Source organism: Chionomys nivalis, chromosome 4 (genome assembly GCF_950005125.1).
Source record: "Chionomys nivalis chromosome 4, mChiNiv1.1, whole genome shotgun sequence".
Lineage (NCBI taxonomy): Eukaryota > Metazoa > Chordata > Mammalia > Rodentia > Cricetidae > Chionomys > Chionomys nivalis.
In genome coordinates, this window is record NC_080089.1 from 115892370 (window position 1) to 115910275 (window position 17906).

At 46.2% G+C, this 17906-nt stretch overlaps 1 protein-coding gene across 6 annotated transcripts in view; it reads left to right on the plus strand.

The window, feature by feature from the left end:
• Positions 1-17906, plus strand: part of Wdr48 (WD repeat domain 48) — a 36246-nt gene that overhangs the window by 1988 nt on the left and 16352 nt on the right. For 3 of the 6 annotated variants that reach the window (XM_057766574.1, XM_057766575.1, XM_057766572.1), the window contains 7 exons: positions 9571-9711; positions 11402-11480; positions 12342-12424; positions 12526-12655; positions 14300-14388; positions 14865-14966; positions 17430-17654. In XM_057766574.1, the coding sequence (XP_057622557.1) occupies positions 9571-9711; positions 11402-11480; positions 12342-12424; positions 12526-12655; positions 14300-14388; positions 14865-14966; positions 17430-17654 (849 nt within the window). Of the gene's footprint in view, positions 1-9570; positions 9712-11401; positions 11481-12341; positions 12425-12506; positions 12656-14299; positions 14389-14864; positions 14967-17429; positions 17655-17906 lie in introns of those variants that run through there. The other 3 variants (XM_057766576.1, XM_057766577.1, XM_057766578.1) reach the window with 2 other exon arrangements.

The window sequence follows — 17906 nt, forward strand, 5'->3', positions numbered from 1 at the left end:
CCATCATTCATATAGATAGATAGATAGATAGATAGATAGATAGATAGATAGATAGATAGATAGATAGATACATACATACATACATACATACATACATATGCTTTAAAGCATCTAAAAGACAAAGCTATGAATATACCTCAGTGTAGAGCACTCATCTACCTTGTGCAAGGCCCTGGAGTTCAGTCCCTAGCATCTTTAAAAAAAAAAAAAAAAAGTAAGACAATAGAGATCAAGGAGAGTAAAGATGAAAATGAAACGCGGCAGAAGCAAAAACAAAACAAAAGTTTAGCTGCACTGGGTATAGGCCAGTGCATGCAATGAGAGGGGGGAGATGGTGGTCAGTGCAGGGAGGGTGACGGGGGAGATGGTGGTCGGTGCAGGGAGGGTGACGGAGGAGATGGTGGTCGGTGCAGGGAGGGTGATGGAGGAGATGGTGGTCGGTGCAGGGAGGGTGACGGAGGAGATGGTGGTCGGTGCAGGGAGGGTGACGGAGGAGATGGTGGTCGGTGCAGGGAGGGTGACAGAGGAGATGATTCTGCTCTTAACCACTCAGAAAGAAGCTAGAGTGTGGTGTTCAGCACTTTGTTCAGCAACAAGCAGATTGTAACTAGACACTATTTCCTAACAAGAGTGAAGTTAGCCTGCTGAAGAGAAAGTTCAGAATTTGTCCGGTAGGTACAGAAGCGGTGCTAGAAGCCACAGAGATGATCTCATCTCATTGTGCAGAGAAGTGGGGACATGTATGCCCACTTCAAGAAGAGCAGTCCTGTCCTGCTGTCCTCCACTCTCTCAAGGCAGCAACTGTGTCCTGCGTCACCCTAGGGCTGCTCAGCCTGCTCACTCTCCGCACCTCAGGTTAGCTCGATCCTCCCTGAAGGAGCTAAGGGTCCTGTCCTGTAAGCTGTTTAGGATCCTCTGACTCCTGCCCACTGGATGGACTTATCCTCTCCAGTCAGAAGTGACATTGCTTGAGAGCCATGCCTGTGCTTTCCCAGTTTGCTACCTGACTTATGTGACATCTTACTTTAAACAGAGTCATAGCACTTACTGCTTTGTCTCCTGCCTTGACAAAACCTAAAGGCAGCCCCTTTAGTTCACAGTGCCTTACTATAAAAATGTGTTCTGTCCTTTCCTGGTGGCACACCCCTTCATCCCCACCCTTGGGAAGCAGAGGCAGGCCTGATCTACATACCACATTCTAGGTGCCTAGGGCTACTTTGTGAGACCATCTCTTTAAAAGAAATTATTCTACAAAAATTACATATATATCTGTTGGCGGAGACCACTCATTTGTTTCCCAGCCGCTCAGACCCAAATAATCACACAGAAACTATATTAATTAGAACACTGTTTAACCAATAACTCAAACATATTTCTAGCTAGCTCTTATATCTTGAATTAACCCATTTCCCTTAATCTGTGTTTCGCCATGCAGCTGCAGCTTACCGGGTAAGGTTTTGACTAGTGTCTTTCTTCCTTGGCAGTTACATGGCTTCTCTTTAACTCTGCCTACTCTCTTTATATATCTCTGTTCAGATTTCCCGCCTTGCTTTAATCTGTTCAGCCATTGGTTGAAACAGCTTTATTCATCAACCAATAAAGCAACACATATACAGGACATCCCACGTCATATTTCTTTATCTTTCTCTACTTATATAAGATTATTTTTTTAGGAGTCTTGTTATTGTGGAAAACTAAATAAACATGTTTGGAAATCTCAATGTGTATAGTTGTCAAACAAAATATGAAATATTCATGTAGTGGGTTACTTTGCAATTATCAAAAAGTAAACTAGAGGCTGGGAAGGTTGTGTTGTTTGTAAAGTGTGTGCCACATGAGGGTCTATGTTCAGATCACCAGAACCCACAAAAAGAAAAAAGAAAAAAAGCCAGGTGTGGTGGCATGTGCCAAAATCTTAGTATGGAGAAGGCAGAGACAGGAAGAGCACTGGAGCTTGCTGGCCATCTAGTCTTGAAGAATTGATAAAGTCCAGAGTCTGTGAGAGACCATGGTCAGCCTCAGATAAAATAAAATGGAAGTAATAAAACAGAAGGTGCTGATGCTTGACCTCAGCCCTCCGTGTGCATTCTCTCTCTCTCTCTCTCTCTCTCTCTCTATATATATATATATATATATATATATATATATATATATATATATATATATGCTAGGTCCATATAATCAAAACAGGAAGGTATCCTGAAGTAAGAGCAGCAAGTTAACGCAATATGTTCCCATTTCTGAAAAGTAAGATAGTGGCTTTACTGGACAGTGTGTTGTAATGTGGTGGTGCATGCCTTTAGTCCCAGCAGAGCTCTGAGTTCAAAGCCAGCCTGGTCGACAGAGTGAGTTCCAAGGACGGCCAGGGCTACACAGAGAAGCCCTGTCTCAAACAAGCAAAAAATCTCGAGTGTCAGTGCTGCTCCCTGGAGTGATATTCTGTGGTCTGGGTCAAAAGGACACAGGGTACATTTACTGTAAAGATACGTACCTTGGGGCAGCAGAGATGACTCACCAGGTAAGAGCACTGACTGTGCTTGTAGAGGACCTGCATTTAATTCCCAGCATCCACAGGGTGGCTCCCAACCTTCTGTAACTCCAGCTCCAAGGATTTGATTTCCTGTTATGTCCTCTGCAGCACACATGTGGAACACATGTGCGTACACTCAGGCACATACACATAAAATAAATTTTTTTGAAATATGCCCCCGTATATACTTTAGTATTTTTGTTGTTGCTGCTGTGTGTTTTCGGGTTTTTATTTTTGGTTTCGTTTTGTTTGGAGACAAGGCCCCACAGTGTAGTCTCCCCTGCACGCCACAGGTGGTCTTCCTGTCTCAGCCCCTTGAGTGCTAATTACAGGCATCACCACTCTGCTGTTTTCAGTCACTTTACATGCATTTTTTATGTTTATGCTTGTAAATGATAAAAAATAAAACCTTCCATTTTGGGAAAGGTGGGGAAATGAATGTATTTTGCCTCTTGACTGTGTTTTGGATGAGAAAACAGTACCTTGAATTCTAAAGTCAAGTTACAGACAGGCCTTGTGATTTAATGTTGTTGAGTAGCCAGTGAAGAAGGACCCACAAAGAGTACTCAACAAGTACAGGTGTTGTGTGAGTGAGTATAAGCAGGAGTGTTTTCGGCTCTTGGGGGCTTTGTGGTGTTAAAATGATTCAGCTCTGCGCCATAAGCATTGGATCTGCCCTTAGAGCTCTCAGCTAGCCATGGAGAGTCTGTAAATGAACAGGGATGGCTGGATTCCAGCACGCCCAGTTCACAGAAAGAAGGTTGAGGCTGGATTTGTCCGTCAGGCACTTGTTACTAACCCCTGGTCTAGAAGGGGCAGACTAGAGACTATAATTGTGTTTGTGTGTGTTAGAGAGAATATGAACATGTGTCCCCGTGTATGTAACTGTAAACATGGGTGTTTACACACATGTGAGCTCAGAATAACCTTTGGTATCCATACTCACTTCCCACCTTGTTTGTGACAGTCATTCACCAATGCACATGCTATCTAGCTGTCCATGAGTGCCCTGGTCCCCTCCTGTCTCCACCTCCTGTGGTACTATATAAGCACTGGGATTCCAGATGTGTGCTATTCGGCCTGGTGTTGATGGTTTCTGGGTATTCTACTGCATTCTTATGCTTTTGTGGCAAGTGAAGCCACTTACTCACTGAGCCATTTCTCCAGCCCTAAAATACTTTTTAAAAGTCAGCTGAAATAGAGTTACAAATAGAAAGTCATTATGGAACTAGACAGAGGAACAATTGTGAGATTATGGTTATAGTTGGCCAGTTTTTCCTGGACTCAACTAGACTAGCCTGCTTTCTAGAAATAGCCTTGCTCAGGAGCTATGTGATCCTATTAACAGGTTGTTGTAGTGATAAAATTAGTTAGATTGTCTAAGGATGGAGTGTGTAAATTGGGAACTTTGTAGGGTGTGATAATGTTCTCTTTGTAAGGTTTGTATTGCACAGGTGTGTTGATTTGTCATGTATCTAGATGTGTTTCGCTGTGAATTTTGTTTTAAATAAATTATATATAAACATAAAAACATAAGCAACTAGACAGCGGCACGTATGCCTCAATGTCTGAAGAAAGGTGTCCTGATGTGCTGCTGTCTGAGAGATGTGAGAGGGTAAGATGAATCGAGTGCACGGGTGGATCCCATAAAGCAGATGTGGACAGTGTTCGCTGAAGTGTGTGGAGTGGGCATGTGCTGTTTCATTGTAGAATTCTTTCCAACGGTACGTAGGCCCTAAGGATTAAAAACTGACCATGGAATAGCCCGGTGGTGGTGGCCCACCTTTAATCTCAGCACTTGGGAGGCAGAGGCAGGTGGATCTCTGTGAGTTCAAGACCAGCCTGGTCTACAGAGTGAGTTCCAGGGCATCCAAGGCTACCAAAGAAACCCTGTCTCAAAAAACCAAACAGCTGATCATGGTAAGCAGTAGGAGAAACACGTGATGGTGGTGCTGATGGTTTGAGACGGGGCTCTCTGTGTAGGCCCGGCTGGCCTGAAACTCAGAGGCCTGCCTGTCTCTGCCTTCATGTCTGTGCCACCAGAGAAGCTCTGCATGAAGTGACTGGAAAGGGTTTGGAGGAAAGGCAGTGAGACAGTTTCTAAGCTGTCTAGACCAAGAACACTCCAATGAGACTATCCAATGAACGTGTCCTGAGGTAGGAATGGCGGCCTGTTCGTGGACAGTAAAGAGGCCTGGGGTTAGGGAAAGAGGAGTAGAAGATGGAGTCAGAGACCCGCGTCATGTGGTGGTAAGCTGTGAGTGCGGTGAGGAGTAAGCAAGTTGTGAGCAAAGGAGCAGTGTGGCACACGCTCCTTCCTCCTTATTGCTGTCCCCTGTGTCTGTTTTCAGTCAGCCACAGCTTGAACAGGATAGAAGTGAATTCAGGGACGAGTAACCCACGAACTAAAACCTTGAAGAGTAGAACGGCCACCAGCTCAGATGCGAGAGCACAGGAAGTGTGGAGCTGGGGGGTTGGGGGGCTGGTGTGCTCTCATCTGCTGTCTTTCAGACACCCAAATAGAAATTAGTGCTCAGCCTTGACGAGCCTGAGGGGGGGCAGCTTGTAGGAGCTGATTCTTTCCTTCCACCATGTAAGTCCAGGGGATGGAACTTGGGTCATCAGGTTTGGCACCAAGTGCCTCTACCCACTTAGCCATCTCACCAGCCCTCTGGGTTTAAATGTGCCACTTCCTCAGTCCTCTCTTTTTTAAAAGTGAATTTTGTTTTTATTCTGTATTTTTATTTGAAAACTGTTCTGTTGCTGTGGTAGGCAGAGGGCTGGCCCCAGAAACGCTGGTGCCCTTCTCTCCGGGACTGACTGGTGCGTCTGTTGTGCTGTATAAGGATTTTGTGAGTGTGACAAGGTTACAAGTCGTGAAACAGGAATTATCCCGGGAGCCCTCAGGCAGAGGCTTCCCCACCTGGAAATGGAAGGCTGAGGAGATGGGAGATTTGAACGCCAGGCTCCATGGCAGGCCGTTGAAAACCATGGGGAAAAGCAGGCGAGGGAATGCAGACAGCTAGCCGGAGCCGAGATGGACTGACCTCTGCTGACTGACAGCTAATGAAGCAAGGGCCACAGGCTACAGTCACAAGGAACTAAATTGGCCAGGATGGTAACTTGCAGATAGCTGGCACTATTAGGAGGTGTGGCTTTGTTAGAGTGGTTGTGGCCTTGTTGGAGGAAGTGTGTCATGGTGGGAGCGGGCTTTGAGGTTTCCTGTGATCTGGATACCACCCAGGGTCTAAGTTGACTTCCTGTAGCCTGCAAGGTATAGCACTCTCAGCTCCAGCACTTCCTGCCTGCACGCCGCCATGCTCCCTCACCATGATGATAATGGACTGCACCCCAACACTCGAGAGGCAGAGGCAGGTGGATCTCTGTGAGTTCAAGGCCAGCCTGATCTACAGAGTGAGTTCCAGGACAGAGAAACCTGTTTCAAAAAAAAAAAAAAGAAAGAAAAGGAGAGAGAGATTGAGATGGTGATGTGAGATGAAATGGGGTAAGGAAAGCCATGTTTCCTTGAGAACCAGAAATTTGAAATCAGCAGAGGGAGGCATTCTCTGGTTGTTCTGCATTAACTGTCGGTGGCCTCGGGGCCGTTGAGGTTTAGATGCTGAGGCAGATGGAGGTGGATCTCCCACATAGCTGCTGAAGAAATGAGTGAGACAGTGCTTACTATGTGGCATGTTGGAGGTCTACTACCCCGCTATTTTTCTCCTATTTCCTTTAATTGGCCCTTGCAAAATACATGTTTCTTACTAAAAGTTTCCTTGCAAAGCTCACATTGTGTCTGTCTGATTTTGCAGGCAAATGAGCATAGTCAGGTATGACTTCTCATCTCTGCCTTCGGTTGTCACAGTAACATTATAGTGAAGTCACTGTTGCCTGCTAAGGTTTGCCCAGGTCTGCCTCTCTTGGCCTGCTCTTACTTCCAGTTAAGCTCTTCCCTTAGAACACCATACCAGGAGGACTTCTGTGCTCTCCCCAGAATCCTCCACATTTAAATTGTACCTGGCAGCTGGTGCTAATTACTTAGAAGTTGTTAAGAGTATTGGATGTCAGGCCTGGGCACATACTGCTCCTGCGGAGACGCCGCTTTAGTTCCCAGCACCCGTGTCAGGCAGTTCACAGCCATCTGTAACTCCAGCTCTCAGCACCCTCTTTTGCTCTCCATGGACAATGCAGTCACACATGCACAGACTGCATGCATATGCCCATAATTAAAATTTAAAAAATCATGAATTCTATTTTTTTTTCTGTCTTTCTGTATTTAGACATTTTTTTTTCTTAATAACCACAGTGAGTTGATTGGGGTGGTTCCACTTTCTTGATTCAGGCCTGGCTTCTCCTGAGAATCCCCCTGCTGTTGCTTCTCTGGCAGACAGTAATGGAGGCCAGCATATAAGAGTAGCATTTGTGCATGGCTAAAGCCCTTGGGGGTTTGATATTGTCCCGGACATCTCACAGTAGGAACTGGGGTTCTGCACCAGGCCCTTGTATTTACTCTTCTCTTCTGAAGGCACAGTTTTGAAGGCAGGTTGTCACTGCTGGACTTCAATGTAAAATGTCTTAAGAACCCATTACGTTGGGAGGCAGAGGCAGGCGGATCTCTGAGTTTTAGGCCAGCCTGGTCTATAGAGTGAGTTCCAGGACAGCCAGGGCTACACAGAGAAACCCTGTCTTGAGAAAACCAAAACCAAAAAGGAAAAAAATCTTATGACTTTATAAATTCTCCTTCTCCCTTTAGTGACTGCATAGAGTGTCTGTAGAGTCAGTTTTTAAATACTTGGCATTATTACCATGCTGGAGGGGTCACATGCCATGGCACATGTGGAGGTCAGAGGACAGCTTTGTGGAGTCACTTCTCTCCTTCCACCTTGACATGGCTCCCAAGGACCAGATTCAGGTTCCAGGCTTGTGTGACCAGCACCTTTACCTTACGAGCCATCTTGCCAGCCCAGTGTATGGCAGTGTAACCATTTCATTATTAAAGACACTTTCTATTTTTCATCATACTACAGTTTATTAGAAAAATGCAATGGTAGAAGCTGGGTATGGTAGCACTTAATAAAAGTACTAGCACTTGAGAAGCTGAGGCAGGAGGATTGATTGGGAGTTCAAGGCCACCCTGGGCTATATAGAAAGTTCCAGGCAAGCCTGGGCTATATGGTGAAATCCTGTCTCAACAAAAGAAAAAATAGGGTTATAAATAGTAAAGGAGGTCTTTTCGAGAGTAAACGGAAAAAAGATGATACAGATTGTGTTAAAGACAGGGATCCGTAAGAAAGTTCCATTGTCCACCAGTGGACAAGAAGGAACAAAGAAAGCAGGCACAGCAGTATCCACACAAGGACGTGAGGACCACACTCTGCACACAAGGGTGTCTGCAGGCGTGAGGACCACACTCTGTGCACACAAGGATGTCCACAGGCATGAGGCCCACACTCTAAATTGAAAGGGCATTCTAAATGCATAGCAAAGCCAGTGGATGGTCAAAGGACAAAATCCAGAAATGTCACAACACAAGAAGATCCTAGAAGGTTAGGGGATGGCCTGGGGTAGGGTAAGGTGTTGGGAGCTATAGGTCCCTTACCCCTTGATTATCTTTGCCTGCCTCAGACCCTTCACCTGCTGGAGTGAACTTAGCAAAACAACTTGTTTACTGCTGCTCTGAGCACGAGACCCTGATGGTAGGCTGGTGGGTCTGCAGCTGAAAGATCCCAAGAGCTGGGGCGTGGCCAGAGCCCTGTATAAGCTGCCCCTGAGCACAATAATCTTGGCATTCCTGTATCAAGTGACCCATGTCTCCATCTCCATGTGTCTCTGTGTGCCTGTGTATGTTTAAGTCTCTCAGTTCAGTTCCCGGCCACTCCTCTAGTGACGGGAGCTACAGGCAAAGAACCATATCATAGTACAGACGCCTGGGTCTGACAGTGGAGGCCCTCAGCAAGATCGGGAACTAAGGGACCGCTGAGAGATCGCCCATAATTATATAGAAAAGGGGCATTCTTGGCACTCTTGTCTCAAGGATGTCCCCATGGCCCTGTCTGTCTGTCTCTGTCTCTGTGTGTATGATTTTAAATGTTCAGCCTAGTTCCTGTAGTGAGTAGAACGCAGGAATGGAACCGGTGGAGTTTTACAGTAAGGTGTCCAGGATAGAGCACAAATGAGGCTGCTTTGAAGGAGACTGAAGGCATGGGCTTGGGAACAGTTGTGCTGGAGGAGCTAAAGGAGCATTTGTGCAAGGACATCTATCTTTGGTTTTTGTTTTTTTTTTTTTCTTTTGGGACAGGGTTTCTCTGTGTATCTCTGGCTGTCCCAGAACTCTGTAGACCAGGCTGGCCTCAAACTCAAAGATCTGCCTGCCTCTGCCTCCCTGCGTTTTTTCTTTGTCAGGCTTGAGGTAGAACCCAGTGCCTTGCACGTGCCAGCCAATTCTCAGTCAGCCCTCGTATCCAAACTTCCTCGTCTCTTTCAAGTGTGAGAGAGAAGAGAGACCTTTCCAGTCACCCAGGGCTGTGTATGCTTTCACTCTTCCCAGAACTACGGAGTGAGGCAAGGTGGCACCTTTGGAAGCTGCTCCATCTGTGCTAGGCTTTGGGAAAAGCTGCTCTGGTGCTCACTCCCCCTGGGCCGCTGGAGAAGGGCATGCTGGGAGAGAGCATTCGGTGCACCAGCCATTGCACAGTCTTCTCAGAATGGGACTACAGGTCTTGTCCTGGCATCTGTCAGCCAGCGATAGGCAAACCAGGAAGGGTTGGGGGCAGCTTTCTCTTCCCACGTTTTCCTCCTTTTTCTGACCGACTGTTCTCAGGGGTACTGGTGGGTGAAGGTTGGTGGAGTGGATTAGACAGATAGAGGCAGACAGGAGGTTCAGGAGGTGTCCAGGCAGTCCTGGTTATCCTGAGCTGGGTTTGAAGTGCCCTGTAGTCTCCGTGGAGTAAGATAAAGACAGAAACTGTTAGTTTGCTATTGGAACTAGCCACTAGTAGGCTACACCTCACCATGGCCTGGCTCTTGTTGATGTCTGCCAGGTTTCCTATGTTATTCGAGATGAAGTGGAGAAGTACAATCGCAATGGAGTTAATGCCCTGCAGCTGGACCCAGCACTCAACAGGCTCTTCACCGCAGGCCGGGACTCCATCATCAGAATATGGAGTGTCAATCAGCACAAGGTGAGGCGGCTTGAACCAGTGGTTTTGTCTGGTGGGCTTCTTCTTCAGCTCTGGCTTTAATCTCTGAGCACTGAGTTTCATAATATATTCTGTGAAGACAATATCCACAGAGTTCTGTAAGGCTGTGAGAAAATGCCTTTATTAACACAGGGTCTCCAAAATTATTTTGCCTTAAGAGTCCCCTGCCACAAAGGAGCAGAAATATTTGGCTGGTGGGGGATGAGCACTTCCACAGGATTTTGCTGTCGTTATGAACTTGGAAAGTCTCTTGATAACTGTGCATTTACAGTCCCTCACTGTGTAAGCACGAGGCTCTCAAGGCTGGGGTGTAGCTCGGGTGGCAGGGTGTTTGTCCAGCATGCACAAGGCCCAGGGCTTGATGCTCAGCACTGCAAAACAGATAGTGACATCTGCAGAAGCCTGAGGAGTGGACGGAGAGGGCAGCCTCCATGGTTTCACACCGCCATTAGCCAAGAAGACACTACCATGTTGTAGGGACCTTAATCACTTTTTATAAGGAAATTAAATATTTGTAAAAGTACATAATTCAACATTCTGTTCTATTTTCAGCATCATAATCAAGAGATTTTTCAAATATATTGACATGCAAAGGGGTCTGCAGTCGAATGGGAGGGAACTCCAGGGTTTGTTTGAGTGTTGCTTTGTGAATGATACAGAGAATGGCACTGGGGAGGGAAAGGAGCATTTACACAACTCTCAACTGTGTGTCTGGTCGTCTCTTGTACTCACAGGCAGTGAACTGGAACTCAGCCTAATCACAGACCCCTGGTGCCAGCACCTGAATTTTTTTTTTAAGTTTGTGTCTTTTTAGCCAGCCCTACAAACCGGTATTCACTGAGTCAGGGAGTCATTGGCACAGCTGCCAGATAAGGTTTCTTGCAGTGGACTCAATCTAGCAGGCTCTGAGTTCTTGAGGAGACAAAGACAGTGTCAAAGGCATGAAAATAAGAAAAGTGTGTTGCCTTTGCTGTGCTGTAGAAATTCTTTGAATTATAATGTTAACTTTTTGAGAATTTCCAGTATTTTGAACAAATTAAGGGAAAATGCAGATTACCTAGAATCTGGTAGTCTATCTGGCCTACACTCAAACATCTTTTTCCTGGTCTTTATGACAAGTTCTTAGATATGCAAAAGAGCTGTTCCCTTGCCCCTGAAGTGTGTAAACTTGCTTGTGTTGGTATGGGACATAACTTGATATTATGTCTAAAAGGCTCTGGTAAAAGCCAGGGGGTAGGAGTCTGGCAACTGGGTTGGGGTGCTGGTGCCCTTGCACCTTGTCTCCTTCTCTGAAGGACAAGCAGCATAGGGACTCACCGAATGGAATTACAAGCTAAAAGCCCTTAGGCCAGACTCGAGAACCACAGGTGTGCTGGTGTAAGAAATCCCTACCTGTCCTCCAGCACTCTGTGCCCTGTCCATGCCTAGCCCAGAACTGTCAATTTTGCCACCACAAGGTATAAAACTTAACCTTGGGAACCTAGGCTTTTATTATGGTTAATATCCTGAAACAAGCTTGGTTAAATCATCAGGTCTCTGGAAGCATCGCCTGTTTAGGGGAGTGTCACTCTAGTTAATTTAAGTATGGTATCACATTAACTGAAGAATCTGAGCTTGATTCTACTTTGTCATGATTGTGCTCTCTGTTGTAAACTCTGGTTTTTCGTTTCAGCAAGATCCATACATAGCATCCATGGAACACCACACCGACTGGGTGAATGATGTCGTGCTCTGTTGCAATGGGAAAACGTGTAAGTGCTTCTTGGGCTTCTTGAATTTTTAAATTCTGTTTGATATGACTTTCATTCTTTATGTAAGTCTGCATGTGTGCAGGTTTGTATGCATGTGGACACTAGAGGTGGGTATCGGGTGTCATCTTCCATGATGCGTCTCTCACTGATCTTATAGTTCACTGATTGCTAGATTAGCTAACTTCTGAGCTCCTGGAATCTGCTGCTTTCACCCCCCCACCCCTCTCCAGCATTGAAGTTATAAGAGGTTCAGGTGTGTGCTTCCACACCCAGTTTTTTTACGTTTGTGTTGGCAGTGCCTAATGCCTACACAGGAGGCACTTGGTGCCATGCCCCAGCCCCTGTAAGACTTTTCACTGACACCAAATACATGCAAAAAAGTGCACACATACTGAAACCGCAGTGAAATATAACAGGATTACCAGATGCCTCCTTGTGCCGTTCCAGACCTTCCTTTTAGCTGTTCAGCATGAGCACACAATTAGTTTGACACAAATTTGAACTATAGATAAATAGAACTCTATACTGTATATAATTTTTTTAGCCTTAGTATTACGTTTTTGTTATTTTGATGAGTTCCATTTCTTGGTTTTGCAGTCTGAATTTCTCAATTAAATTAAGGACTTATACCTGGGAGATTAGAACAGTTTGTTCCGTATAATTAAAACCAGTATAATTAAAAGCAATACTGTGTGTGTGTGTGCGCGCGCGTGTGCGTGCGTGCGTGCGCGCATTTACATATGAAAAGAGCTTTTAAGCGTGCATGTATGAGCAGGTGTTTGTGGTAGCATCACTTGGCTGTTAAGTGGCCCAAAGCTCAAGCCCCTCTAGTAAGTCCTTGCTCAACTCTGTCTCTTGTAGTAATATCTGCCTCCTCTGACACGACGGTCAAAGTGTGGAATGCACACAAAGGATTCTGCATGTCCACACTCAGGACACACAAGGTAATGTCCACGGTTCAGTCTTCCTGTCGTGTTGGGAGCTCAGTTCTTTGTGGGACTCGTGTTCTTACAGCATAGATCATAGTGTGTCTGTTCTGTTACAGGACTATGTAAAGGCCTTAGCATATGCCAAGGATAAAGAGCTGGTAGCATCGGCTGGGTTGGACAGACAAATATTCCTTTGGGATGTGAATACTCTGACAGCATTGACTGCCTCAAATAACACTGTCACAAGTAAGGTGTTTGAAAAACATTTTTGAAAGAGATCTAAGTTGACATAAAGAATGTTATACAACATCTTTGATACGTTTGCGTCAAGATGGTGGTTCATATTTTGAGAGTACTTCTGCATACAGCTTCTAGCCCCCAGGATTGTGATTGAACTAGGAGATAGCCCATCGCTGCGCTGTAGACTGAGTAGCTTCTCCAGATGGAAGCTGACTATTCCATGTGTATTTTTTAGCTACATAGCTATGGTGTGAGTCCCTGCAGGCAGAAGAATCTGTCTTGTCACACCGTGTGCCTCCGATAGTGTTGCTGCCCCAGACACACACAGCCAGTGTTCTGAAGAAGGTGATAGTTGGCAATGCAGGCTCTTTTCTGACTTTAGAGTCTTACTGGATTCATGAGCTTTTCATGGCCAAGATGAGAAATACCCAGAAGAGAATGTTCCCATACCAGCTGAGAAGTCTGTTCAGAGCAGCCTGAAAGAATCTAGCAGTTCTAGAAAAGCCCAGTAAGACTCAGGTGCTTCTAGAGGGATGTAGAGGTGTTCAGTGTGGCTGTTTGATAAACTTCCAGGTCAGGCTTACACAGATCTAGACTTGAAGTTCGATACTACAATAGCCCAGCCTATGGAAGCCTCTAGACTAAATGTCTGAGGACTTCTTATGGGAGCAGAGTTTGGCCTAACTTCGACCAGAGGAGGTGTTGAAGACTCAGACTCAGACAGCGAGGTTTCTGCGCTGTATGGTCTCAGCTTATGTTATTCCAGGGCTACCGTGGCTTGGCTGAGATAGTTACAGCGTGACCAAGTCTGCTGGGAAGACCGCTAGAGAGACTGCATTTACAACTTGCTCAGTGTTGGTTTTCCCAGCGGTGTGGATCTAAAGGGGCTCTGCCCGTTGTTCCCTTGGGGTTTTCAGGGATCCAGCAGGTAGGCCTGCCTGGTCTGTCCTAGGCCTCTCTTTGTAAGGCCTGCCTCTAAGGTACACAGGAACAGAAACTTGGCCTTAGTGAACATAGATCCTTCCATAGCTGGGCTTACTTAGATTGTAAGGGAGGCTGTCACTCAGGTTTATGAGTGTAGAACCCATGCTAATCATAGTTACCTTTGTTGGAATGCTTACAAGCAGGCATTTCTAAACCTCTCACCTGTGCTTGCTCCTCGGGCCACTGGGTGTGTATTTGTGAGCCGGTTACCATGGAAACACTTTCACTTTGGCTTCCAAATCAAAGGGTATAGACATGATTCTGGTTAAAGTGTTGCTTTAGATTTTGGGGGTTTGGGTTTTTATTTTTTTTTTTAATCTGATTTGTGTATGAAATGGTGTTTTCATTTTGCATTTCTTTGAATAACAGTGGCTTTGGAACAAATCAGGCCCGTCTTTGGAAATACACTGCTTTTATGTGGGTCAGTTTTAAATGGCAGTACAGTTCCACTTGACAGATATTGAACACTTACACATATGCAAATCCAGAAAAACAAATGTTGATGATGATACTGTTATTTGGAATTATCTCTAGTATAGATAGATTTCGTGTCCTTAAAGTGTTTGTGAAGTTTCTGGATCAAATGTGTAAGCTTGTGATCTTTGCTGACAAGTTGCTGAACACCTGGTCACTTTGTTAATACTCAACTCCTTTTATCCTCAATAGCTTCTTCCTTAAGTGGGAACAAAGATTCCATTTATAGCCTGGCCATGAACCAACTGGGAACAATCATTGTATCAGGGTCCACTGAAAAGGTAAGGATAGCCTGGCCAGTGTCTCTGAACCTAAGAAAATGAAGTCCTTAAAAACATGCCCAGAGCTGGGTGAGGTAGCATGCGGTAGTCCCAGCACTCAGGAGGCTGAGGCAGAAAGATTTGCTTGAGTCCAGAAATTCACAACCAACCTAGACAGTACAACCAATTCCTGTCTCAAAAGAAGCTAAAGAATAAAATAATAATGACAGTGATTTTGTCCAATGGATGATAAAAGAAGTGTTATTTGTATACATCAGAGTGTAACTGCAAAACTGCTGTACGTGGCGTGGGGAGATGACTGTGGTTTTTGGCCTTAGAAAGGTGTCCTTAAGCTTAGCAGCCTTGGACAGCATACATTGGCTGCAGCAGTGTTTCCTCCTTAGAATTTAGTAGTTGACATTTGATATGAAAGTCGGCTGCTTTCAAAAGCTGGTTCTGTCTGTGTTCGGTTTGTATAATACTCTAAACACTGGCAGGTTCTAAGAGTGTGGGATCCAAGAACCTGCGCGAAGCTCATGAAGCTGAAAGGACACACGGACAACGTGAAGGCGCTGCTGCTGAACAGGGACGGCACACAGGTAGGCGCGCTTTCAGGCCCAGTTGACGGTTCTAGCGGAAGTTCCTCTGTCTGCGTGATTGGAGAGGCTGACCTGAACCATAATCTGCATGTGTAATTTATATCCTAATTTTTGGTCTTTAGAATACTAAATTGTGGCTCAGTGGTTAGAGTACTTGTTGCTCTTGCAGAGAACTGGAGTTCTATTCCCAGCACACAGGTCCAGCAGTTTATAGCCTTCTGTAATTCTAGCTCTGGGGGGATCTGGTTCCCTCTTCTGGCCTCCGTGGGCACTGCACACAAATGACATATACTCACACAGATACACATACATCTAAAAATAAAGTAAATCTTTAAAAAATAAAAAACTAAGTTGAAAACTACCAAGTCCAGTCCTAATGCAGCTGTAACTGCATGGAGGCCACCACAGCTGAAGTGCTGACCTTGTAAGCAGGAGGAAGCCTTGCTGTCAAAGCCTTGGCCTGCCTGTTAGTGGAGGTCTCGGTTGTCTGGCTTGGGCAGGTGCCTTGTTGCTGTTTGTGTTGTCTATAGGTTTAAGTCTCTAGCAGTGGCTAGAAGGCCTAAAGCTCTTCCTAGCCACTGTATCTGGGTCCTGTGTCCTCTTTGTAATATATAATGTTCTTCTGTATGGGGCGGTTTAACTGTCAGATGGAGATCCCTTAAAGTCAGCTATATTTGCTATTGACCAGTAATGTTAGTGGGGCTCGGTTTTAAAAGCTACCAGTTTGCTCTTAGGGTAGGTCACCTGCAGGGTTCTTCTGGTAATTCAAGTTTCAGACCTAACTTAGGGGTCTGGGATCATGTCAGGCAACTTTTCCAATGGTAGCCAGGTCCCCTACACATAGGCACCTCCTACTGCTGTCGTTGGGAGACAGGAATGTCTGGTTGGCGTTTGTCTGGTTTAATAGAGTGTTGCATTTGTCTGAAATAATTTCTTGTTGGATGTCTCACATTCTAAGCCAGTGGAAGGAAAGAGGTCAAAGTGGAGGGTGGGAACTGTTTGTGGTCCTGCCAGCTCCTATAGGACAGGGAGTGTCACCAGGGACCTTGAGAAGGAGGGTGCTTACAGCACTGGGCATCCCTGAGCCCTGCCTCGTGCTGGGTGTCGATGGCTCTTTATTAGCAGGTTGTGTTTTCCTGTGGCTTGCTCACCTTGTAGCCACAGAGTGCTGGCTGCTGTTGCGATTGTTCTATGTTGTGTGTTCATGTGACCCAACCTCTGTGCTTCCTCCTCTGCTTCCACCATGCAGTCTGCATCTGGTAACTAAATGTTGCACATCTTCAGTGTCTGGACTTCCAGAGCACCGTCTTTGCCAGACCTTGCTGTCTGTGGGCGTATGTTCTAGGATCTGAGGGATTGGAGCTTTCCTGAGAGATTGGCTGCGTCAGAGTAGCATCTTCTGCCCTAGGAAGCCCTCCTTAGCCCTATACCAAAGAACGTGTGAGTCCTCCCATACCCAGGTTGGATCAGTCATCCCCTTGTGAACTAGTTGGAAGAGGTGACTAAGTTTCTGGTGCTCCTGGCAGTTGGTGAGGGAGTCTTCTACTCAGTGTTCATGTAATTCACCTGCCCACGGTCTCACAGGCTCCTCAAGTCAAGAGGTGGAGCAGTTACGTTAACAATCTACCCCACCCATCTATTTAAGAACCACCAATTCTGGGCCACAGCTGCGCTCCTCTGAAGCTATTGCTTAGTCACATCCTCCAGCACCAGCAATTGCTTTGTCCTTTCCCAGGGAAATGAAGTTTTTACGCTTTCTACAAGTTGTCACAGCAACCAGTTAGGAATACTGAGCATGCCCAGTATGGCTGTGGGATGACTCAGTCAGCCTGTTTCTGTCTAAGTCAGTGTACTCATCCCTAATCTGTGTGCCTCCAACTTGTCTGTAGTTGATTCTCCTGGACCTTGAGAATGTTCAGAACTACCAGTGTTGACTCACAACTCATGTGAGAATCGTTCAGAATCACAGGAGTCAGTGCTGTCCTTGGCTAGACCTTGTTTCTGGTTTCTGTCTGAACCACAAGAAGTCCAGAGCCGTGAGCAAGAGGGTGAGACAGAACTGTAACACAGGATCCCAAAAGGCTCTCTGGCCAGAGCACTGCCGTCAGCCGTAGAGCGTGGGAGTTACCCGGGAAACCTGCTGGGCATCTGTTGGTGACCTGCTGTGGTCCTGCCTCCATGGTCTGGGTGGGACCCAAGAGTTTACATTTTAATAAGTTCCCAGGAATGGTGTTGTGCTGAGTTCACCATCCCCTTGCCTTCAGCTGCCATCCAACTCTGTCTGCCTCAGTAACTGAGCATCCAAACACAACTCACCTTAGGGTTTACAGAATCAGCAGGCGCTGGCTAAAGAGGACTAGGGCAGGTCCCTCAGGCGTCCCTGATGGAGCGTGCATGCTCTCTGTGGTCATTTCGGACTGGCATGCTCCTGGGAGCACCCTCACCTTGTTTCTCTGTTCACAGTGCCTCTCTGGGAGTTCTGACGGGACAATTCGCCTGTGGTCCCTTGGCCAGCAGAGATGTATAGCAACATACCGAGTGCACGATGAAGGCGTTTGGGCCCTCCAAGTCAATGATGCCTTCACTCATGTGTACTCTGGAGGACGGGACAGGAAGATTTACTGCACAGACCTGAGAAACCCTGACATTCGGGTGCTGATCTGTGAAGAAAAGGCACCAGTTCTCAAGGTATGTTGAGTTTTCCAGTTTTCCAGCTAAGGTTGTGACCTTGGTTAGGCCTGTGCGGCAGAATCTGCACTACGCACTGACCAGACGTGGGGGTGGGAAGACCCTCCATCCTCAACAGGGTAGGAAAGTGTCTCAGGCCAGTGAGGCGGCAAACTGACTTTGGGGCACACCCCTGGCACATGGATGGATGGCTTCCTGCTGGTAACTAAATCCTGGTGACACCGTTTCAGCCATGCTGCTGAGTTCTCCTGC